We start from the raw sequence: 25,119 nt of genomic DNA, 5'->3' as shown, positions 1-25,119 counted from the left end.
CCTGGTCATAATCTATTACTGTTTGTGGGGTCATTTTGTGCACAAATCATCTGCTACATTTCCCTATGTTACAACAGTGACTACATCTCAAAAGTGCTTAATTGGTTGTAAAGTACTTGGGGATACCCTGAGGTTATGAAAAATGATATATAAATGTAAATCTTTATTTTCATTTTACAATCTATAACAGTACAGTCCTGTTCTCAAGTAACAGACAAACATACGAATTAGGAGCAGGAGTGGGCCATTCAAGCCTGCTCTGCAGTTTGATAAGGTCATGGCTGATCTAATTGTGGCCTCTACTTTCCTGTCTACCCCTTATACTCTTTGACTTGCTTGTCAGTCAAAAATCTATCTAACTCAGCCTTAAAAATATTCAATGATCCAGTCTCCATTGCCCGCTCTGGGGAAGAGAATTCCACAGACTATTGATATTGAGAGAAAGAATTTTTCCTCATTTCTGTCTTAAATGGGATACTCTATTTTTAATCAGTTGTAGATTCACCCATGGGCAGAACCATCCTCTCAGCATCTACCCTCTCAATCCCCTGAGAATCTTAGATGTTTCAATAAGGTCACTGTTATGACACAGCAGATGCTGAGCTGTTAAAATCCCAGATGGAAAATTGAAACAACTGTCACAACTAATTTTCAATTTGTATAAATTTTAAGATGTGTACCTTGAATTCAGTAGTAATAAGACCAACAAGTCTTGTAGATATTTACAAAACTAAATTAAACATTTATTAATATGAGAAATGATTTTAAATACATACATAGATCTATAAATTACTATTGTGATAACTTCTAAATCCTCTAATCAATCTAATTTCCGGTTACACTTTCATTAAGGCAACAGTAAGACACAGTTTTAAAAGACCCAGGCAAAGAATCATGATACCCTGAACAAGTCAAATTCCAAATGAGTTTTTTTAACTTCAGTCTTTTGAAGACAGCAGCTTAAGCATAGATGCTCAAGGCTTTTTCACACTTGTAAGATCTTAAAATGCCTTCCCATACAAACAATTTTCTCTCCTTTATACATATCTTCCTCTTTGAATGCAAATACCCATTGTTTCACTATGTCTTTGGACTTTATCTTCCTGATAATAAAAACGTTTCATAGCACTAAGTTTAACTAGTAATCTTTGAGGAAAATAAACACACTGTTTCTAAACTTCACCTGGTTGGGTGACACATTTCACTCCCCCTTTTGAAAATAATCTAGTCTGATTTATTAAAAAATACAAATGTCCGCTTGACACCTATGTTTCTAAACTTATCCATGTTTACTTAACTAACATTTCAACCTTAACTTCTCTACTTACATCAAAGCACCCAAGCTAACTGCCTCTAATTCAATTAAATCTCACTCTCACACACACATTCCACTATTACTCTATTTAACAATAAATTCCAATAATATTATGACAATTATTATATCTTCTTGACAACCATCTCACTCTAATAGCTTCATTCTAAACTCGAATGAATATAGGTCCAACCTGCCAGGAATCAGCCTAGTGAACCTCCTCTGCAGCATATTCAAGGCAGAGATTGACAGATTTCTAAATATTATGGGGATCATGCAGGAAAATGGAGAATGGTCTGTTCCTGTTCCTATTCAATGTTGGTACACATAAATTTTCCAGCTGAGTGGGCACATAAAGCAATTTCCACTCCCAAATACAGAGACACCACAGTAAATGGTCAAGCTGTTGTAACAGGACTAAGATCTTACACTATACGTTTATAATATATAATACCCTCATAGCTAATTTCTAAAATTTTAAAACACTAGACAATGGCCTTTTAAAATAGCTGAAGCAATGTCTCGCTGAGACCTTCGAACAATAAGCTATTTGGCAGTATCGTGGAAACTCACATCTCATTAACTCTAAAGGGACTCTAATGACCCCGATGGGCTGCAGAGAGCAAATTCAAAGGGAACTCTACGAAGGCCATCTGCCTTCAGAACCCAGGCTGAGCAACCGTAGACTACTAATCTGCTAGGACAAAGATCCCTGCAACCTTCCTCTCAAATTCTTTATGGTTGGAACATTAAGAACTTCAGGAACCCAGACAAAGGGGTATATATCCTTTGTCCAAGCCAGAGTAGATAGGTGGGATTCATGTGACTTGACCCCCCTCCAGCTGGTGGAACCTGTAATATTACCTTGTGGGAACTGTAAAGCTCAGTCTGCTGTCTTCCCATCTACCAAGCAGCAGTGCAGAAAAGGGACTCTGTGCAGATTTTAATGCCTGATCCCATCTACACTGTTTCTACTGGATTGTCTGAACTTCTGTACCATCGCCTAAAAGATTAATTCATCTCTGCATGCCTATCTCATTTGTGGAAGGCATCTCTACTGGAACAGTGAATCATCCAGCATCAACTTTCAACCTGCCAACCTCTGTAAAGGAATACACCACTGGACTTTGATTCTGGAGACTGGACACACGTGAAACAGTAATTCTTTTCTCCGTGGTCTTTGCACTGTATATCTTTCTTTCTCTATCCCCCACTTTTATTATGTAAGTGAAAAGGAAGCTACGTTGAGACCTTCCTCCCGCGTTTGAGTGTGTGCAAATAAATCAACCTTCTGAGTTTACTCTATCTTAAGTTTGCTGTGGGATCATTAATAGAAATTGAATCACACCAAAACCGAGCGGTTAGGAAATATGCCCTGCTTATAAAGTGGGAAATAAAAATCAAAACACTTTTCTGTTTACAGCCAGCTGGTAATAGAAGAAATCAGGGCTGTTTAAATTAAGCCCCTCCCCCTCCTGACTGTGGCACTGTAATCAACATGAAATTCATTTTAGTTCTTTCAGTGGCTGCCCAGCCATTACTGCACAGTTCTTACTATCAGGTTAATATCTCCACCTTCTCCCTGAGTTACTGAGACTCTACATTAAATCAAAATTTTTCAACAGTCCCTAGTAGATACTGATCGATAGCACAAACTGACAGCCTCACTCAGAGAGATTGCAGGGTGCAAAATAAAAAAGAGCTGGAACATTTCCAGGTTAACCAGTGCAAAGCTTCCTCAACAATACCGCCATCCCAAAAAACACTCTCAATTCAACCAGGTGTGGGGATGGAAAGGTGGGGGGGGCTTCTTTTAAACTTCAGTTTAAGGTAACTTGATAGAGTTGCGAAGAGGGAACTTAATTTAGTTTCCACTTCAGCTATATTCAACTTGGGAGCATTTGATGCTATTTTAGGACAAAAAAAAGTGTTCACTTGCTGAAATCCCTCAGCTTGGTGAGAACCCAATGCCTCGCAAAATATATGGACAAGATAAAACAAGCCAGGACATTGAAGAAAAAAATTCAAAATGCAGTAATGGAAAATGTAGCTCACAATTTTGGATCACTGGCATTCTAACTGAAAGTATTTTTTTTAAAAAAGATTGGCCACAGAGACTGAATCTTTCTCAAAATATTCCCAGTGCGGCCTGTAAACGTCTGTCCCCACTTCATGAAGTTACTGTCATAAGTACCTGCTTCCTGCAACCGCACCAGCACAGGATACTGAATGAAAAGTTTTTTAATTGTTGTAAGCAGTGAAGTCCATTCTTCCCGTCTTTCATTCTGGGCAACAACTCTGGGAAAAACAAAAGTGATTGGAAAACAAAGGAACACCATCAATCCAGATTTCAGCCTGCTGATATTGGAGGTCATTTACAAACTTCAGTGCATTCCCACCACCGCCGTGAAAATTAACAACATATACAGCTGGGTCAAATTTAAAATGTATCAGCAGTGATTAGCCAGCTAGCTACACTCCAGTGTTATCTTCTGTCAGTATCTGGCATCTGTTTCATGAGACCTGTAGCAATTCAAAGCTCCAGGTTAAACTAAATCCCGCAATTGTTCCAGTCACAGTAGATCTTGAAGTTCCTAAGTGAAATATTAAATTTATTAATGAAATTGATGCAATCGGCTGCACCACCTCATTGGTATTTTCATACTGCTCTTCAACAGCAGCACATCAAACACAGCAAACCTTACTCTCGTCCCTGGGCCCACTCAAAAGCAAGTTATAAAATCCTATGATTTCCTTATCAAACAACAGCATAACTGTTGTCTGTGTCTTGTTTTAGTGGGCTACATCGAGTTGCTTTAAACTATGCAGCTGGGCTGAAACTAGATCTTACCTGGGTCAACAACAGAGGAACTACAATTGCCTTCAGTGCCCCAGGCAATGCACAAAATCCAGAGTTCCTGATCACTATGTAAAAACCTCCAGAATGGAAGATGGACTGTAGGCAAGTCCAAAATCAGGTTCAACTACAATGACCCAAAATCAAATAACCTGCTGGCACTGTTTAGATTCACAACTGAAGACTGACCATTTGGGTAAGATACTGGAGAAACTGCCGCTCATGGAGCCATGGGCTATATAAGAAACTGCTTTCAGGAGCACAGAGGAGTAAGAAGTTTAATTTATGCTGCCAGTTTACTTATCCACCTTTTTTAAAAGATAATATTGGCACTGATTTGTATAATCAATAACCTTAATTTGAGTTGGCACTGAGTTAGCAGTTTCACAGAACTTCAAGCCCCTGACCTACTCTTGTAGCCACAATATTTATATGGCTAGTCCAGTTCAGTTTCTGGTCAATGGTAATCCTCGGGATGTTGATTGGTAGGGGGTTAACATTTACCGCGTGGACACACAGGAAGAATGGTCCAAGTAACGCACCAGAAGTCACTGTCCAGAAGAGAAATAGGACAAAACAGTTTTGTTGGTGCCTTTTTTTTGGAAAAGGTCCATGATGTACCAAAGGATGACCAGGACTGACAGAAACTCACCCCACCATGGAGGGATACCAGGAGAGATGGGGAGGGGAGAAGAACTAGGGCAGAAAATTCTAAGAAAAACTAAATTGAAAACTTGCCTGTTCCCAAAGGTGTGGATTTTGATATAATGTTGTTGGTGAGCACCAATGTCAGGAACCATACAGGAAATAGGAACAGCAGTCAGCCATTCAAACCACTAGGCCTGTTCCACCAGTTGTGTTAGGCATATCAGCTCCATCACTTTAAGGCCAATTCTCTGCATGTTCTCCATATAGCTAAATAACCACACTCTCCAACTATCTAACTCAACCGGGAACATTAACTTGGTTTCTCTCCCTTCACAGATGCTACCTGACCTACTGCATGTTTCCAAGAGTTTCAGATTTCCATTATCCACTGGGTTTTGTCAATGTCCCCCATTTACCTCCCTCTCAACCTCCCCAGTTGAGTCCAAAAGGATGGAAAGCACTATTTTCGTCATTGGCAGCTCAGAACATTTGAGCAGCCCAGGGTCTCCATAATTTGCCCAGGCTTGTTTCCTGGAGAGGACAGTCCAGTTTCACTGCAAAATGTTAACACATGGGAGACAGCAAATACAAGCATTGAGCCCAACTCAACTGGCATAGAGAATGGGTATTATGGCCTGTCTCCGATGGTGAGAGGGTCCATCGTGTCCCACATCAGCCACCACCCACCTCAAGTTGGACAGCCTCCGACTAGGAAGGTGCTGACCCCACCACACTCCCTCTGCTTAAATGGGTGCTTGGAGCTTAGCGCCTCTGCTCAACAAGTAGACAAAATCCATTGCACCAGAAAGAAGATGCTTCTTCGATTGGTGAGCTGGAAATGACAGGGGGTTTGCAGCTGAACCAGTAATGGGAGCAAGACAGCGGTGACCAGCATGGAACTTGATAGGCTGAACACTGACGTAGCTTCCCTAAAAGAGACCTGGCTTGCTGAGAAAGCGGATCACTGTAAGAAAAACATTACATGTTCATTTGACAGGGAAGAGCTCAGAGGAAATGCGTGAGCAAGGTGTAGATTTCACTGTAAGGAACTCGCTACTCTCGATGTTAGAACCCCACCATGGTTCAGAATGTATTCTACCCATCTGCCTCGCAACTCAAACAAGGCACGTTAACCTCATGAGTATCTATGCTCCAATGCTATGCTCCACTACAAAGATGAAAGGCTAGTCCTATGAGGAGCTTCAGACTATCAGCAGAATCCCTAAGTCAGAACATCTTCACCTCCTTGGGGATTTCAATGTCAGTTCATGAGGCATCGCACTCCTGCCTCAGACATCATGGCCTGGGAAAGATAAGTGAGAATGGACAGAGACTACATGAGCTTTGCTGCTACCATGAGCTTCATGTGACTAACACCTGCTGTCAGAACAAACTGTGCCACAAGGTGCCCTGGAGATATCCAAAGTCAGCTAGATCTGATCACTACCAGGTGTGACTCTCTGAATAGTATTCTCAACATACGCAGTTACGGAGCACTGACTGTGATAGCAGTTGCTCCTTGGTGCGTACCAGGGTTAGAATGCAACCTCAAAGCTTTTTCATTCAAAGCAGAATTACCATCCTCATATCAACATGAGCCATATTCCCATCCCAGATAAAAACCAACAGCTCCTCGTCTTGATTGAACAGTCACTCTCCGGCATTCCCACAGAGTGCAGAAGCAAAATGGAACACACTTCAAAACACCATTTACAATACCACATGCCCAGCCTGCAAGAGCAAAAAAGTGGCAAGAGCAGAAAAATGTTGACTGGTTCTAGGCTAACATCACTGTATTGGAACCTGTCATTAAATGCAAGTGTTCCACTCTCATTAATTACAAGAGAGATTCGAGCGAGAAGACTCTGAATGCGCTAAAAGCTGCTCAAAGTAAAGTTGAACAGGCTACTAAGCGGTTGCCCAATGGCTACTGGTTACAATTTGCCAGAATATCCAGATGTCCTTCAACATGGGAAATGCATGATAGAATCAAAAAGGCAACACATCCAACAGCAAAGAAGACGAATCCATTGAAAACAAAGGCAGGGGGTTTATCAACAAGTGCAATAAACAGTTGGACAGATGGAAGGAACTTTACCTTGAGTTGTACTTTAGGGAGAACACTGTCACTGAAGAAGATCTGGGGACCATAGAAAGCCTACCTGTCATGGCAGAGTGGATATCGAAACCACAGTGAAGGAGCTTATCTAAGTTATTGACTCACAATGCTCCGGGTACTGAGGCTATACTGCCTGAACTCATGGAGCACAAGAAACTGGAACTCCTGCATTTGCATGTATTTCTCTGTCTCTGCTGCAGAGAGAGGGCAGTGCCTCAAGATATGTGTAACACAAAGACTGGGATCCTGCACAAGAACAAGGATGGCCACAGTGATTGCAACAACTATCGAAGCATCTCCCTTCTGAGCATCGCGGGAAAGGTATTTGCCCGTGTTGCCCTTGTCAGACTGCAAATCCTGGCTGAATGCATCTACCCCAAATCCCAGTGTGGTTTCCAAACTGGAAGATCTACAATCAACCCGAACTACTCAGTCCAGCAGCTGCAAGAAAATTGCTGTGAACAAAGGAGACCACTATATACTGCCTTCATCGATCTCACCAAAGCACTCGACTGTGTGAACAGAGGTGATCTATTTATGCTGTTGGAGAAAATTGGCTACCTGTCGAAGCTGATCAATGATGTTTCATAGAATCACAGAAACTCCCAGCACAGAAGGAGGCCAATGTGCTTTACTCAGCAAATAACCGTGCTGTACTTAACTTGGAGTGTTGATACTGAAACTAGGTACATGAAAGAGGGAGCTGTTTCATTCCTCAGCACCAAGATGCCTAATCTTCACACACTTAAAATAAAACCCATTATATAAAAGGTTGCATCAATGTAGCTGACATATTTATTTTGAGCTATCCCATTGGTCCATGATGATCAAGTGACTGGCTCCAATCATATATAAGTGTTTCATTGTCCAATCTCTGTCGGATCCCCTCCCTGGTCAGTTAGACCTTCTGTTGCTTCCTTGTGGGCTTCAGTTTCCTGTTTCTCCTTCACTCACTTATGCTGCAGTAATTCTTGGGTATGAATGGATTAAGCCTCCAGATTTAATTTGACACCTGACTGAAATGTGAGAGAGAAAAAAAGACTTACAGAGTCAGAGGCAGATACATGACAATATGAGAAAAACGTTTGAGTCACATAGCAACACACAGACAGAAATAGAGACAAATAGAAAGACAGACAGAGAGGGACAGAACAAATTATAACCTCTTCCTCAGGACTGTACATCAAGAATCTGCTCACCAGCTGAAAATCAAAGCTACCACCTTGAATGAGAAACTCCATTCTTGGTGTGGGAATCATGACGACTATTCTGTCTTAGCTCACCTCAGCTGGGCATATTGGATGAAGAGCATTCTAACATTGAAGGTGCAAACTACAATGTTAAACAGTCTCCATTGGCTCATTCTGATGTGGTACATGGGAGTAGCTCCCAGGTGGCTGATTCGTCTGGTATTCCAACTAAGTTATCATAAACATCATCGCAGTTGCTTGTCTCTCTGGGACTCTGTTGAACCCAATTTACCTACAGAGCAACATCCTGTAAGTTACACCAAAATACCACCGAGGCCGATTGATTAATATCTCAACATTTCACACCCATAATAGATTGAAAGCAGTAATATAAAGGATCCATTGCTGTTCAGTCAGATGTTCTGACCTCTGAGTCACTTCAGCTTGGACACCGCTTCTTCCCGTGACTGAGAGCTGAGAGACGGGAACCCAAAATTGCTCAGCTCCCATTCAGCAAATTGTATGTACCTGGAGTGGGTGGGAGGGAAAGGAAAATCAGAAACAACAAAACTCACTTATAAAAGTCTTCATAGAATCTTCCCTCATGATCCTGCTGAATGGAGGGCCGGTGACTCTCAGGAAACTCATCTGTAACAAACACAATTGGCCTGAGTACAGACTGCCAAAATACAAGCCACACCTTGTTAAAGCATTGCCAGGAGAGTGCAGTCACAGCCACAGAGGGGTGAAGCGGCCCAAGCTATGAATGTCCCCATAAATAAAATCTGTGTGCTTTCTGCCTGATAACAACATGCATTTATTTGGTGCCTTTAACGTAATAAAACTCTCCAATTTGCTTTATAGGAGCGTTATGAAGCACAATTTTACACCAAACCACATGAGGAGACATTAGAGCAGGTGACCAAGAGCCTGGTCAAAGAAGCAGGCTTTAATCTGTTACAATGCAAGGAGTCCATTTCAATATATAAACAGTAAGAGCTGGAAAAACTCAGCAGGTGTGGTAGTATCTGTGGAGAGAGAGAGAGAAACAGAGTTAATGTTTCGAGTACAATATGACTCTTCTTTGAAACTGAAGAGGTAGAAATGTGATGGGCTTTAAGCTGTTGTAAAAAGGGGAAGCGTCAGGTGGAACAAAAGAGAAGGTCAAAGATGGGTTAGAGGGCAGGGAAAGATTAAATGACAAAGATGTCCTGGAAGGCAAAGGGAGTGGCAATGGTTGTAGTAAAGAAACAAAGCACAGGTCCAGAGGAGGTGCTAATAGCAGATTAAGGGTCAGCTCAATCAGAAAGTAAAAACAAGATACAGAATGGCACTTGGCAGAAAAAAATCAAAGTGGAGACCAGAGTTCATGATCTGAAGTTGTTGAACTCAATGTTGAGACCAGAAGGCTATAAAATGCCTAATCGGAAGATGAGCTGCTATTCCTCCAGCTTTCATTGGACTTCAGTGGAACATTGCAGCAAGCCGAGGACAGAGATGTGAGCGCAAGCTGGTGAATTAAAATGGTAAGCAACTGGAAAGTCAGGGTTATGATTTGCAGTTCCACAAAGTGATCACCCAGTCTGTGTTTAGTCTCCCCAGTGTAGAGGAGACCACATTGCGAGTGGCGAATACAGCAGAATAAATTGAAAAAAGTACAAGTAAATCACTGCTTCACCTGGAAGGAGTGTTTGGGGCGTTGGACAATGAAGAAAGAGGAGATAAAGAGGCAGGTGTTGCACTTCCTGCGATTGCATGGGAAAGTGCCATGGGAAGGGGATGAGGTGTTGGGATGATAGAGGAGTGGACCAAGGTGTCATGGAAGGAACGGTCCCTTCAGAATGCTGACAGAGGAGAGGAGGGAAAGATGTGTTTGGTGGTGGCATCATGCTGGAGTTGGCAGAAATTGTGGAGGATGATCCTTTGAATTCGAGCTTGGTGGCGTGGAAAGTGAGGATAAGGAGAACCCTATCATGTTTCTGGGAGGAAGGGATATGGGTGAGGGCAGTAGTGCAGGAATTGGGTTAGACATGATTAAGGGCCCTGTCAATCACAGTGTGTTTGTGTGTGTGTGTGTGTGTGTTGGGGGGAGGTGGGGGGAAACAAGCCAGAAGCGCTATTATGGAAGATAGCATCATCAAAACAGATGCGACGGGATGGAGAAACTGGAGGAATGGAATGGAGTCCTTACAGGAAGCAGGGTGTAAGGAAGAGCAGTCAAGGTAGCTGCCTGATCAAGGGACCTGGCTGAGAGCCAACCCCTATGCCCTCCTTGCCAATTCCCCTTACCTTCCATCCCCTGAGAACCTCACCCTGTGACCCCTTTCCCGCCACCACTCATGTGTGGCCTGGGACCAGCTATGATGCCAGGCCTCAGGTGAGTGTTGTACTAGCAGCAGCCACCACCTCCCCGCTGCAGTTCAATAGAGCTGTCAGCCTCTGGCTGGCCAGCAGCCCTTGGTGGGCGGGACTGTGAGCATGCTTTCGGAATCCATAACTCAAGATATAATTAGTGAGAATATAGAAATGTATGGGGTAATTAATGAAAGCCAGCAGAAATTTATTAAAGGCAAAGTATTTTGAAGAAGTGGTGATTAGCTAAATGAAATGCAACAGATGCAACTCATATGGATTGTCAGAAAACATTTGAAGAGATGACTCACAAAAACTTTGGCCCATGGAATAAAAATGCAGCACTGTATATGCAAAGTCATTGATGGAAAAGAAACAAAGAACTAAAGTAATTGGATTGCTGAAAAAAGCATATGCTGTCGAGTCTTTTCATCTTGCACTCATCAGGGAAGATTTGCAAGAATAGCAAATCTCAAAGGGAACGACAATTTATACTGCATGAGCTAAGGGTGCTGATTGGTTGGCAAGTGAACTCCGATTGGTAGAGACATTGTCATAGAGAGAATGCACCACAGAACCGTTAACTGCCAAGCTTTTGTTTAAATTCAAACTAGGTAGGTCAACTCTGATTGGTCAAGGCACTGCCACAGGGAATAAACAAGGGAATGGCTGTCCTCCAAGCTTTTGTGTATTTTAAAAAAGCAGAATGCAGGAACATGTTCTTTCTGTCTAAAATTCCTGTGAATATATTTAGCTTCTTGCATGTGTAAGTGAGCCACACTGTGAGCCTAACTGGTAATCTTAAATTGGTTGTCAGTGTAATTCTTAGCACAATCAGGATTGTTTAGCAAGTGTTGTCCAATTGCAGAATCACATCTAATGTTGGACACCATGTTCTGGGGTTTGCAAGCACCGGCTGGTTACGCACGGCCAGTGCTTTGTCTATTGCGAACAGCCAAGGAATGTGCTGTTTGATATGATCTGCCAGTTGTTGGGATGTACATCTACGTATCTGGCATCACACCGGCACAGAAATCCATGTATCACATTACTCATTTGTGTGATAAGCAGAAAATCTTTTGGCTTGACGGCAGTGTCCTGTTAGTGGAGAATATCACTCATGTTGTGACTGCATAATAGCAGCGTTGAAATGGCTAGCTTCACCTGTTGCTTAAAGTTTTGAGGCACCTAACCCTTCCAGGGTAAGCTGAGGTAGAATGGGCACTTCTAAGGATCAAAAGTGGCAACCTTAGGCCTTTTCATGAGTGCGCAATATACAGCGAGAAATGGTCTGATCAGTATAGTATCCTGCAGGTTACCTTTGATGTGCCCTATTTCGGTATCCAGCTTGCATGGTGAGCAAATGGCTCAGGCCACGAAGGCCAATCTTACAGCACGTGGAACTGTAGGAATCCCAACGAGTATATTGGCCAGTGGAGGTGGACGTGCGGTCAACAGGACTATAGGACCCATTGGTAGATTTCTCAACTTGCACATTGGGGAAAGGGAGCTCATTTGACTGCTCCATTTCAAAGGTGAAATTGAGTGCAAGATGGAACCCATTAAGGTGTATAAGGAAATTCTTACATGCAACTGCAAATTCAAATACTGCAAACATATCATCTACCTAGTGGAAATATGCAAGGGGTAGGAGGTTAGGTATCATTCCATCAAAGGCACGTTGAACGACTGTTCATTCAGCTGAGGCCAGTTGCCCTGCAACCATTTAACGCTCCGAGGAGCATTAATTGGCTGCAAGTGGGACTTCTGCCCCTCATTCAGAATTATCGCCTCTGATTGGCCAGCGGTTCTGTAGTCCCAGCAACACTACTGGCAAAAGTAGCCACTGCTCGGACTACAAGCAGTCCCAGAAGCCAAAGTGTCAGAGCCCACAGGACCAAGTCAGTGCAGGGTCACATGGTGGGGATGGGAAGGGAGGCCCAAGAAAAAAAGCAGAGTGGGGTCGTGGTGGCAAGGCCAGGCATGGAAGGGAGCACCCGATGGGGGGGATGGGCGGATCTTGTTTTGGGGGAGGGGGGGGTGCCTGATTTGGAAAGGAAGCCAGTGGTGGAGTCCCCGCGCCACCTTCCCTTACCAGTCCGGGCAGGGTGATCAGCCAGGCTTTCCCCCCACCCCCTCCTTGAGTTCGTCATGCTGGCAAAAAATTAAGGACTAATTCCCGCCTTCAAGTGGCCATTTTTGGCCACTTAAGGATCTCATTGGGGGCAAGGGCTGGCAGACTGCCCTAGGCCTCCCCTGCACCTTGTAAAATTGAAGTCAGTTTTGCTTTTAAAATTGCAGTCAAATTGGGTGCAGGCAGGAAGACCACCCGGGGAATTTTATGAGACCCCCAATGCCTGCAAACACACAGGTGGAGGACCCTAAAATTCTTCCCAGGGAATTGAGAGTATGCACTTAATGGAAAGATACTGAAGGACGTAGATTAATAGGGACCTCATTTCATAAAAATGAGAATACAAGTTCATCAAGGCATACAGCATTTTGAAATCTATAAGTCAATGACATTGAATACAAGTGTAAAGATTGTGTCCATACCATTATAGTTTGGCCATGAAAGCTTTGGGGAGAATAGATTCACCACAGTGATGCAAGAGGCAAGAAACTAGAGCCAGGAGGAGAATATTGAGATACTGTGACAATTACTACAGTAGGAAAAGTGGATAAGGGGAAATTTATTACAAGTTTTTAAAATAATGAAAGTTTTTTTTTTATATAGTGAATGAGAAAAGACCATTTTCTATCTGTGAAGAATAAGCAACAAGAGGTCATCAATTTAAAATTGCCACTATAAAAGTGAGGAAATGTAGGAGAAATTTATTTACACCACAGGTTATTGAAGTTGAATGTTTTGTCATAGGGAGTGATTGAGGCAGCAGCATTTTTTAAGAGAAAATTAGATAAATATTTGAAGCAGGGGAAAGATACAGGGATATGGCGACAGTTAGTATATTAGTGGGATTACCTTTCGATTTATAATCCTAAAAAGGGCTAGCTCAGAGACTATCGGCCAAATTACCTCCTTCAGTGCTATAACCTCTTTGGTTCTATGGCTGGACTCCCCCTGCCCTCAAGATTCCACCTGGCAAGGAGCATATGAATTTTCTCCCTACTTTTTCCTATTTTCTTCCCTTGTCTCCCCTCCTCTCTGGTCTTGGATGGTATTGGTTGGGAGGGGAAATGTCAACTTGAACATTGGAACTCCCTGTCTTCAAGTAGTGCTGTTGAACGTCTGTGCCTACCCTAAGAGGCAATGGAACCTCAGAAAGACAGAGCCACTGACAAAGTAGTTCCCCCTCAGTATCAATATGGATTTTACGTTTGAGTCCTGTAGTGGGGCTTGAAGCCACAGACTTTTGACTCAGGGGCAAGTGTGTAAACAACTGAGCCATGCAGACACACACAGCTGAGGCATATAGCATACCGCTGTTAACTGTGGCAAAAAAAGCCAAGGTGTTTCTGCTCAATATGCTTCGGTTGGTGACTATGAAAAAAATTACAGATTCTGTAACTTTTGAATGAATTTACCCAGAACACTAATTATTTTCTTATTGGCAGTGCTAAACATAATGAATTGTAAATACAGCAACATTGATCAAAGGTTTAGGCTTCACAATGGATCTGTTTGAGAGAACTGGAAGCAAATTTAATGTTGCGCTTGAATCAATTATGGATTTCTCTGCAGTTGACTTCCAATGTTGCAGCAAATGATAACCAACGGCGGCATTAGTACAGATACCGGGCTAAACAACTTTATAATATCCAACAGGTAAAGCACATTGATGCAATCTTTGGTCATTTCTTAACTCGGAGCCTCACAGTGCCACTGACCAAAGGACCAACTCACCCATTGACTTGCCATCATAGAAAGTCCTAGAAAATAAAACCACTGTCACCTCATGGCTGCAATTCTTATCCTGAAATTAAAACAGAGGAAAAAGAGAAATTTTAAATTGCAAATTAGTCCATGCTGTTTGATAGGACACTCAAAATGTAGCATAAATCCACACAGCAAGGTTATACACGTTTGAATGTTTATTCAATATTTTCATTTCTCCTGCTACTTGATTAAGCATACTCAGTGAAGAGTTGCCCAAAATATTAATGCTACCAAATAAACAAAAGCAGAAGCAGGAGTAAGCCATTTATCCCTTTGAGCCTGCTCCTCCTTTCAAAATATTCATGGCTGATCTTCTGCCTCAACCCCATGTTCCCACACTACCCCCATAGCTCTTAATTCCCTTAGTATCCAAAAATATATCAATCTCTGTCTTGAACCTATTCAATGACTGAACATCCATAGCTCCCTGGGTAAAGAATTCTAAAGATTCACAACCTTTTAAAAGGCTGACCACGTATTTCAAGACTGTGACTTATAATTCTAGACTCCAAAGGCAGGGGAAACATCCTCAGAGCATGTAACCTATCAAGCCTTTAAGCATTTTATATGTTTCATTGAGATAACCTCTCATTCTGCTAAATTCCTGGGAATATTAGCCCAGTTTCCTCAATGTCTCCAGGAATCAGACTAGTGAACCTTCATTGCACTTGCTCTAAGGCTGGCATAACCTTCCTTAGGTATGGAAACCAAAACTATACACAGTACACTAGGTGTAGTCTCACCATGCTCTATACAATTGCAGCAAGGCTTCTTCACTCTTATACTCTAAACCCTTCGTAATAATGGTTGACATATCATTTAATTTCCTAATTGTTTGCTGTACCTGCATGTTAACCTTCTATGCTACATGAGCAAGAAAACCCAGGTCCCTCTGAATATAAAGATTTTTCAGTTTCTCACCATTTGAAAAAAAATCTGCTTTTATATTTTGCCTTCCATAGTGAATATCTTCACACTTCCTCACATTGTATTCCATCTGTCATGTTCTTGCCCACTCACCCAATCTGTCAATATCCCTCTGCAGCCTAGGGAATTCTCTTAAGTTCCAAATTAATGCATCCATTGTCTCTTTTCAAACCCTAGAATGCAGGCTATCAGGTCCAGGGGATTTGTCCACTTTAAATCCCAGTAATTTCTCCAGTGCTGTTCTTCTACTGATAATATCCCTAAGTTCCTCATTTCCATTAGACCTTTCACGACCCATTAGAAGAACCTTTAGAATTCTGACTAAAGGTCACTGACCTGAGATATTAATTCTGTTTCTCTCTCCAAAGATGCTGCCTGACCTGCTGAGAATTTCCAGCATTTTCTATTTTTATTTCAATTTTCCAGCACCCACAGCATTTTGATTTTGTTTCAGAATTCAGGTCCAATCGGGGCAATAGAGTCAATGGAATAAAGGTTACTAGAGTGGGTCATTGAAACTGTGTGCCAGACATGAGTTTAGAGTTATGATTCATGTGCAGTTGATATACCAGCAGTCAGCATGGCCACTGGGGTAAGTACCATACTGAGACTGAGCACTTCCCAGTGACCAATAACTATCCTGGGATACTGAAGGAGACCAGGGAAGAGGCAGCAGTGAAGGACTGGTTGCCCATTTCATATTCCCACCAACTGTACCTCAGATATTGCCAAATGGGGTGAAGGCATTATCAGTCTCTGCAGCAAAAAACCCTGCTAATTCGCACCATCCTGTGTGGCAGGAGACAGGTACCAGGTGGCTGGCAACATTGTGGAGCTGAGCCCCAACAAAAATCCCTAATTTAGAAAAGGAGGGAAGAAAAAGGATGAGGATTCAGGGTAGGGCAGGAATTAAGTGAATCATTAACCACATATATTGCCAATTTGCTATCCGTTACCAAATACATATGTGTTCCATAAAAACATGGACATTTTGTATATGTAGTACATGCAAAACTGATTCTATCTTCCACTTTCAGTTATATTCCTTTTATGCTCCTGATTTTTTTTTACCTTCCATTTGGCAAATAGGTCAGCAAGAAAACCATTGACAGCCTTCTCAAAGTACAAATCACCTAAGTGAGAACGAAACACACGGGACAGTTAGTGAACAGATATAGGAAACATTAGAAGAAAAATCTGCAATCTGCTCACTGCCTTTCCTTATTCGCTGGTGGAAAATGTAAATGTAATTTCAAGTTGAACATAGGAAATAGGAGCAGTAGGAGGCCATACGGCCCCTCAAGATCACCTCTCATTCTTCTAAACTTAAGAGAATACAGGCCCAATCTCCTCAATCTCTCCTCATAGGACAATCACTTCATCCCAGGTATCAGTCTGGTGAACCTCCATTGCATTCTCTCGATGGCCCAGTATCTTTACTGTTAATACATCAGTCCAACCCACAACCCAACCAGGTTCTACATGATCTGTGATTGTGGGAACACTGTAAAGAAGAGGGGACAAATGATGTCACTCTGGTTCTAAACTACACAAATGCAAAATGTTATGCTGTAATTATCTGTCTACATGAGAAAATAAAACAAAATAGTTAAATAGAATTCACAATGAGTTCAGTGTTTTAAGTATCTGAATTTCTGCTGAATAAGTAAGGGGTGGCAGCCCATGTCTTCTCACATTACACATACTGCAGAAAATGCAACGGTTTTTCACGCAAATAAGCTAGCTCGGATTGTGGCTAAAGCACGCAGGAGATGTAGGAGGCACTCATACCACTCAGAGAATGGATATTGCTTCAGCATTTGATAGCAATTGAGCTTTTCAGGAATGGGAGGCCAATGCTTAGTCAGAATTCAGACTGAACCAATAGTTTTTGTTCTTTTGAAATATGAACTTCAAATAATTATATTCCCTCAAGGTGCCAGTTTTCCACATCGGCTCCACTTGTTCTCCCAGAAGGCCTTACCAGGGTCGCCAGCATGAGTAAAGCACAACGCTGTCTGTGTGAAATTATCTCGCTGCATCCATGGGAGCTCCAAAAATCTCCCAACAGATCAATCAAAATTTAAAACCCTTGCTCTACTGATTTCTTTGAAACAGTGACAGCAACATGACTTATGTTTACTGAAGCTATAATCTGTTGCAGTTCGTTGAAAACTGTCTTACCATAGATGTCAAAGTCCCACATCTCACAGCTCATCTGGATGAAAATATAGACCATGGCAGAGGTAGATCGGAACACCACCTTCAAAACAACACCAATAACGTTAGTCACGATGTTGCCATTTTCCTGTGTATAGAATCTTCTGATGACCACCATGCACAAAGTCCAAGACTCAAAACACTCGCTTCCTGTCAATATATATCTCAAGTGGGACTCTCCTGCATTGATCTCCAATCCTTATACTTGCTAAATTTGGCACTGATCTCAATCTTGCTCCTTTAGTCCTGCTCTTAAATGTTTCCCTTTGGATTTTGTTGGATTTCCATACCGTGTCTTCATTCCCAAACACCAGCATGCAATTCCCTCAAACCACACCCCAGGAGCAACAGCAACTCTTGATAATGCTCCCAAGCACTGAGCCAAAAATGGCCAGACTTTGGCAGAGGTCAATTATAGTTCCAATCAGCCTGCAACATCAAATTCTTCAATCATTCCATAAACAGAGGGTGATACAAGGAATTAAGATTTAACACATAGTTTCCCCAGAGGCACAGTGAATAAATGTACCACATGATGTGATAACGAACCACAAAGAGCAGATGGCTCTAAGTTTAATGGCCATCTGTGCTGAGGGAGTGGACCTCAGCTGGAGGAGCAGCTGAGACCCAACTGGTTCATTACTGATTTTTCACGGAATCAGAGTGGGTACAGCACAGAAGGAGGCCATTTGGCCCATTGTGCCTGTGCCAGCTCTCTACAAGAGCAATTCACCTAATCCCACCCACCCACCTTATCTCCATAGCCCTGCAAATGTTTTCTCTCCAGATAATTACCCAATTCTCAATTAAAGGCCTTGATTGAATCTGCCTCCAACAATCTCAGGAAGTGCATTCCAGATACTAACCACTCGCTGTGTCAAAAAAGTTTTTCCTCATGTTGCCATTGCTTCTTTTGCCAATCACCTTAAATCAGTGTCCTCTGGTTCTCGGTTCTTCCATCAACAGAAACACTTTCTTCATATTTATTCTGTCCAGACCCTTCATGATTTTGAATATCTCTATCAAATCTCTCTTTAATCTTCTCCTAGGCGGACAGCACCAGCTTCTCCAATCTCTTCATGTAACTGAAGTTCCTCACCCCTGGAACCATGCCTGTGAAACTTTTCTGCACTCTCTCTAATGCCTTCACATTTTTCCTAAACTGCGGTGCCCAGAACTGAGCAGAGTATTCCAACTGAGGCTGAACCAATGTTTTATACAGGTTTATCATAATCTCCTTGCTTTTGTACTCTATGCCTCTATTGATAAAACCCAGGGTCTTGTTTGCTTTATTAATCACTCTCTCAACTGCCTTGCCACCAATTATTTGTGCATATATATTGCCAGGTCATTAGTTCCTGCACCCTCTGCAGATTGTACCCTTTACTTTATATTGCTTCTCTTTGCTCATCCTACCAAACAGAAGCACTTCACACTTCTCTGCAATAAATTTAATCTGCCATTGTCTGCCCATTCCATCAGCATATCTACATCCATTTGATGTTTAACACTATCCTCCTCACAATACACAAGTTTTGTGTTAACTGCAAATTTGGAAATTGTGCCATGAATAGCCAACTCTCGGTCATTAATATATACCGAGAAAAGCAGGGGTCCTAACACCGACCCCTGGGGAGTCATGATAAACCTTCCTCTGGTGCATAAACAACTATTACCACTACTCTCTGTTTCCTGTCACCCAGCCAATTTGTTTTCATGTTGCTACTGTCTGATTAATTCCATGAGCTCCAACTTTGCTGGTAAGCCTATTATGTGGCGCTTTATCGAATGCCTTTTAGAAGTCCATGTACATTACATCAACAGCATTACCCTTATCACCCCTCACTGTTACCTCATCAAAAAACGCCAGCAAAGTAGTTCAACACAATTTACCATTAACAAATCTGTGCTGACTTTCCTTAATTAATCCACATTTTTCCATGTGACTTTCAGGTAGGAAACCCAAAGTCCAGGCCCAATCTGGCCTGTATGTGACTCCTGACTCACATCACCGCAGTTGACTCTTAACTGCCATCTGTGTTGCCGAGTAAGCCACTCAGTTGTAACAAACCTCAAACTAAAAGGCAGCCCACCACCACTTTCTCAGGGCAGCTAGCCTTGCCAGTGATGCCCACATCCCAAGATTGAATTTTAAAATTTGCGAAATGATGGGTGCTTCTACAAAAGAGTGCAGAGCCCATGGGAAGGGTAATGTAACACAGCCACAGATAAATTCTTACCCTGGATTCTTCGCTTATGTATCCACAGGTAACCTTTTCACCTTTGACCCAAAGTTCACTTGCTTGTGCTCTAAAAGCAATAAACAAACATCACTTGCATTTTAATCAGTAAAGCAGAAATCTTGTGTATAGAGTCCCGAGAGAATCCGCAACAAAAGAGAAAGAAACAGTGAATGCTCTCGGCCAGGATTCAATTAAAGGCAGAGTGCAGATATTTCTCAAATATAATCCTGTAAATTCACAACTCAATATTTTTCTTCGCCGAGGGCACAATTAAACATCATCTTTTTCCATTCTCACATAATATTCTGGTCATGGAACACAGCAGCACGACTGATTGGAGGCCATTTAATCCAATTGTGCCTGTTTCAGCTCTTTGATAGAGCTATCAATTAATCATGCTCCCCTGCTCTTTTCCTGTAGCCCTGTGTTTTTCTTTCCCCTTAAAGTATTTACCGAATTCTCTTTCGAATGTTAAAATTGAATCTGCTTTCGCTACCCTTTCAGGCAATGCACTTCAGATCAAAAGAACTTGCTGTCAGTGAATCACCTACAATGGTTTGTCTTCCTATGGATCAGCCATGATCTTATTGAACGGCGGAACAAGCTCAAGGGGCCGAATGGCCTACTCCTGCTCCTAATTCGAGTGTTCGTACGTTCTGTTCCCGCACCATTGTTTCCAGTGTCCCCAAAGATCTTTCCTCACCCTCCTCCTCATGCACGCCCCCCCCCCACTATTTCTCAATTACATGCTGCCCCTCAACGACATCATCTGCCGAAAGCACACCTGGTTTTACATGTACGCTGACAGCACCCAGCTCGACCTAATCACAACCCTCTTGATGCCACCACCGTTCCTAAATTATCAGCCTGCTTGTCCAACATCCAGTACTGGATGAGCACAAATTTCCTCCAAATTGTACAAATTGCCTTCAGTCCTGCCAAAAACATCATTGTCTAGCCACTGACAATATTGCTCTTCCTGGCAACTGCATGAGGTTAGATTAGACTGTTCATGACCTTGGTGTCATATTTAACCCAGAGATGAGCTTCTGACCTCATATCTGTACCGTCACTTAGATCATCTATTTCCACCTCCGTTACTTTACCCAGCTCTGCCCAATCACAGCTGATCTGCTCTCAAAATTCTCATCCAAGTCTTTGTTATCTCTTTCCTTGACTATTCCAATGCATTCCTGAACCACCTCCCAAATCTTGTTCTCTGTCAGCTTGACAGCATACAAATCTCTGCAGCCTGTGCCTTAATATGCACTGTCCCATTCATTCATTATCCCTGTGCTCAATGACTTACACTGGCTCCCAATTAAGCAATGCATCGATTTTAAAATTCTCATACTTGTTTTTAAATCTCTCCACAGCCTCCCTCCTCTCTATCACTGTAATCTACTCCAGCTATACAACTCTCAGAGATATTTGTGCCCCTCTAATTCTTGAGCATCTCCGATTTCAATCCCTCCAGGATTGGTGTCTGTGCCTTCAGCTGCCTTGGCCATAAGCTCTGGAATTTCCTCCCCAAACCTCTACCTCTCTTTCCGCCTTTAGGATGCTTCATGAAACCGACAACCAAGCTTTTGGTCATGTGCCCTAATATCTACTTATGTGATTTGATGTCAAATTTTGGTTTATAACGTTCCTGTGAAGCACCTTACGATGTTTTATTATGTTAAAATGTGCTATACAAGTTGTTGTTGCATACAGAATCTCATTTCCCCTCTGCTTCTTTTACCAATAAACTATAAATCTGTCCTCTGACCCTTCTGCTACAGAAACAAAGCATCCTTATTTACTCTTTCAAAACCCATCATCATTTTTAATACCTCTCTTGAATCTCTTCATAACCATCCCTGCTCGAAGTAGAACAACCCCAGCTTCTCCTGTCTCTCAATATAACTGAAGTCTCTCATCTCTAGTAACATTTTAGTAAATCTCTTCTACACCATCGCAAAGACCTTGGCATCTTTCCTAAACTGTGCTGCCCAGAAATAAGCACCATATTCCAGCTAAGGTCTAACCAGTGAGTCACAAAAGTTTAGCATCAATTTCCTTGCTTGCTCTTCTCAAATTGCAATGGCAACTTACCTGCCTCTGAGATTGTACCAATGCTATCAGGAGCTGGCTGCAAGGTGGCATGGGGGAGTTGATGAGTGATGACCCTTGACGATGACCACTTCAACACTTCCCCATATTGCTCAAGCCAACGTCAGGAGCCCAACAGTATTTATTTTGGGGGCATGGGGGAGGTGCAAAATGGAGGGCAAAACAATATTCCAACAACCGATAATGTCACACCGACACCGGGTCTATTTCCTAGATTGGAAATGGAACAGAGTTACAAATCTCACCTTATTCCAGCAAATTCCACCTTCTGTGTAACGTAAGCACAGGTGTTAACCTGAAAGAGATAGACGAAGTCTCACAAAATCGGAGGTGACAAGTGTTCTGCTTTATAAACATTCATCACCTGATCCCATCTCCAAAATTTATTACAATTGGTTGGAGATTGTCATGATGGAACACTGATTCCAAACCACTCTTCCAGGGTCAACTGCACTGTGGAACATGTGCATGAGCATCATACTCATGCGGCACTTACAAGTAGCCTGTACGAGTGTAGGCAACAGTAGCTGTTCCTCAATCCACAGATATTGTCAAAATCACCTTGTCTTACAGCCAGAGGAATTCACCAGAGGAACATCATGTTGGCTCCGTTGGGGGGGGGGGGGTGGGTTTGGGTTTGAAAGGCTGGGTGCAGGGATGGGGGTGGGGAGGCACAAAGAGGGGGTACCATCTTGGGCAGGTGCTCCCGGCAGGCAGAGGGGACCCACTCCCCCTCACAAAGGAGGTAACCCCCTACGACTTCTTTCCTACTTTTTACCCAGAGTTGGGAAAGGAGCAGGCTGGCCACTTTCCTTTTGCCCTCTCCTACCCACCGTATTATGGAGTTCAGCTGGGGAGTGGGCAGGGAGACAGTGGGCTGGCCACATGCTTTACTTTATGTGATACCACACCCCACCCCCCACACCAACTGCCACCTTCAAATATGCTGTCAGGGAGCCATAGAACTCACCCCACAGATACTGTCCAGACAAGGGGCAGAGCCATAACATTAGAGGTAGACAGTCCAGGGATGATGCAAGGAAACACTTCTTCTGGAAGTGTCTCCCCTCAAAAAACTGCTGAGGCTTGAGGAGTGCGTGGGCCGGGTAAATTGAAAATTTCTAAACTGAGATTGATAGACTTTTGTTGTAAAATGGTATGAAGGGCGATAAGGCCAAGGCAGGTATCTTGGAGTCAAGATACAGGTCAGCCGAGATCTAACTGAAACGTGGAACAGGTTTGAGGGACAGAATGGACTAGTTCACTTCCTACTATACTCGTGTCTTGCCGAGACGGCACAAAAAAGGAACAAAAATCTAAAAGAAACTTATTTCTTTTCCATATTCTCTTGGTTAACTTCTGTTTTTTTTAAAATGGACAAACGGCTGGACTGATAAAATGGCCACCGCTGACCACATGATGATAGATCTGGAAGTTTCTGAGCAGTTTAAAAAAGGACAAAGGTGAACACATCAAACCCTTGGAAGGTAACACTCTTTGCATTGCATAAACATTCCAGCCAAGCCTACAAAAAGGGCAGTTGACAAGATATCTGCACCAGCCAGCTATGGATAAAGGCAGAGCTATTTGTGACTCCACATATCCAACATTGTGCTAATGGTTTTACAGTTACCTGCTCAAAACACAATGGGTTTTAATAAGGGGCGTCGTTAATTGAATAGCTTGATATGAAACCACCGTGTCACATGACCAAGGCTTGAGCTGTTTGAATTGCTTTAATTAAACAACTTTTGGGTTTTATCATCAGTCACTGTTTAACCTCAGGAGAGAACCAGGGCTCCAGGCTAGCAACTTGCGTCAGTCTACCATTTACCACCTAACAGGAGCAACAAAAATCTCTGCCCAGGTTGTAAGTTGCCCAGCCCTCATCTATACTGTGTGCTACTAGAACTACTGAATTTCTGTATCTGTGCCTAGAAGACTAATTCATTTCCATGTGCCTTCTAACATTATGGAATTCATTGCTTCTGGAGAAGCAGATCACCCTGCAACAGTTTCAGCCTGCTAACCTCTGGAGGAATGCACCATTGGGCTTACTGATTCTGGACTCTGGACTCACGTGAAACCATAATTCTTATTTTTATCATGGTCTTTGCCCTGAACCCCTTTCTTTCCCTTATCCCTCTGTTGTATGAATGCAAAAGGGGCAGACATTGTGAAACCCATTGCTGTATTTTGTGTGTGTGTAAAATAAATTACCCCTCTTATTTTACCTTGTCTCGAGTTTGCAGTGAGGTTATTAATAGAGGATTGGATTATGCCAAAACTGAAGGGTTGGGGAAAATACACCACCACTTATAAAGGGGGAACTCAGAAATCAAAAAACACCTTTCTTCTTGCAGACAGGTAGTGAGAGGAGAAATCAGGGCTGTTCTAAATTAAACCCCCTCCTGTCCGTAACATTTGGAACAGGTGGACAGACGTTTAAAGACGATGTGATTATCCCACATAAATATTAACCCAAGTGCAGTTTGGGGCCCCAATGAAGTGTAATGAAATGATCTACAACTTACCAGGTTCTTCTTTAACCGCCACATGTCGCTGCGCCCGATGTATTGGTCCTTGAAGGTTAGCTCCACCAGATCAAGGCTAACATCCTTTTGTATATTCAGACAGAGAGCACAGGTGAATATTTATAGCTGGGGCACATTTGAAAGTAAGTACCTCATTTCCAAAAACTGGTGATGACAGAAATAGAATTTATCTAAATCCAGTGAAACCTGGTCATACATATGAATTGTATGTTAATTATATTGTTAAGACATACAGATGAAGAGTGCCGTTTAATTAGGTACTTTGGGCATTGCTGAGAAAAAGAGACAAGTCGAAGCTTTTGTCTTGCAATTATCAGGACATTTCTCAAGAATACCAGTAGAGGGGAAAACAACAAATAACACTGTATGAGGAAAGAGTGCTGATTGGTCAGCAAGTGGACCCTGATTGACAGGCAAGTGGACTCTGATTGGCAGAGGTGTTGCCATGGAGAATACACCAATGATGGTGACCCACAGTTAACTACCAAGCATCGTTTGAAATTTAAACCAGTTAGCTTGGCCCTGATTGGTCAAGGTATTGCCCTGAGGAATGAGTCAGCAAATGTTTGTCACTTATTTTGTTCAACTCAAACAGGCGCAATGTGTGTACATGTTTTTTGCTGTCTGCAAAGAACAGGGCCCTGTGTATTATTATATGTAGCTTTCAGTACACACACATACCA

At 42.5% G+C, this 25,119-nt stretch overlaps 1 protein-coding gene across 5 annotated transcripts in view; it reads right to left on the bottom strand.

Annotated features, from left to right (window-relative positions):
* Positions 1 to 25,119, bottom strand: part of depdc5 (DEP domain containing 5, GATOR1 subcomplex subunit) — a 197,980-nt gene that overhangs the window by 164,400 nt on the left and 8,461 nt on the right. For all 5 annotated transcript variants that reach the window (XM_041202862.1, XM_041202864.1, XM_041202860.1 and 2 more), the window contains exons 5-12: positions 24,416 to 24,499; positions 22,127 to 22,176; positions 19,764 to 19,833; positions 17,488 to 17,566; positions 16,375 to 16,436; positions 14,344 to 14,413; positions 8,702 to 8,774; positions 3,507 to 3,610 (exon numbers count right to left, since the gene is read on the bottom strand). In XM_041202862.1, coding sequence (XP_041058796.1) covers positions 3,507 to 3,610; positions 8,702 to 8,774; positions 14,344 to 14,413; positions 16,375 to 16,436; positions 17,488 to 17,566; positions 19,764 to 19,833; positions 22,127 to 22,176; positions 24,416 to 24,499 — 592 coding nt within the window. The remainder of the gene's footprint in view (positions 1 to 3,506; positions 3,611 to 8,701; positions 8,775 to 14,343; positions 14,414 to 16,374; positions 16,437 to 17,487; positions 17,567 to 19,763; positions 19,834 to 22,126; positions 22,177 to 24,415; positions 24,500 to 25,119) is intronic.

Source organism: Carcharodon carcharias, chromosome 13, assembly GCF_017639515.1.
Source record: "Carcharodon carcharias isolate sCarCar2 chromosome 13, sCarCar2.pri, whole genome shotgun sequence".
Taxonomy (NCBI): Eukaryota; Metazoa; Chordata; class Chondrichthyes; order Lamniformes; family Lamnidae; genus Carcharodon; species Carcharodon carcharias.
Note: the sequence above shows the minus strand (reverse complement) of the source record. Positions and strands in the feature narration are given on the sequence as shown.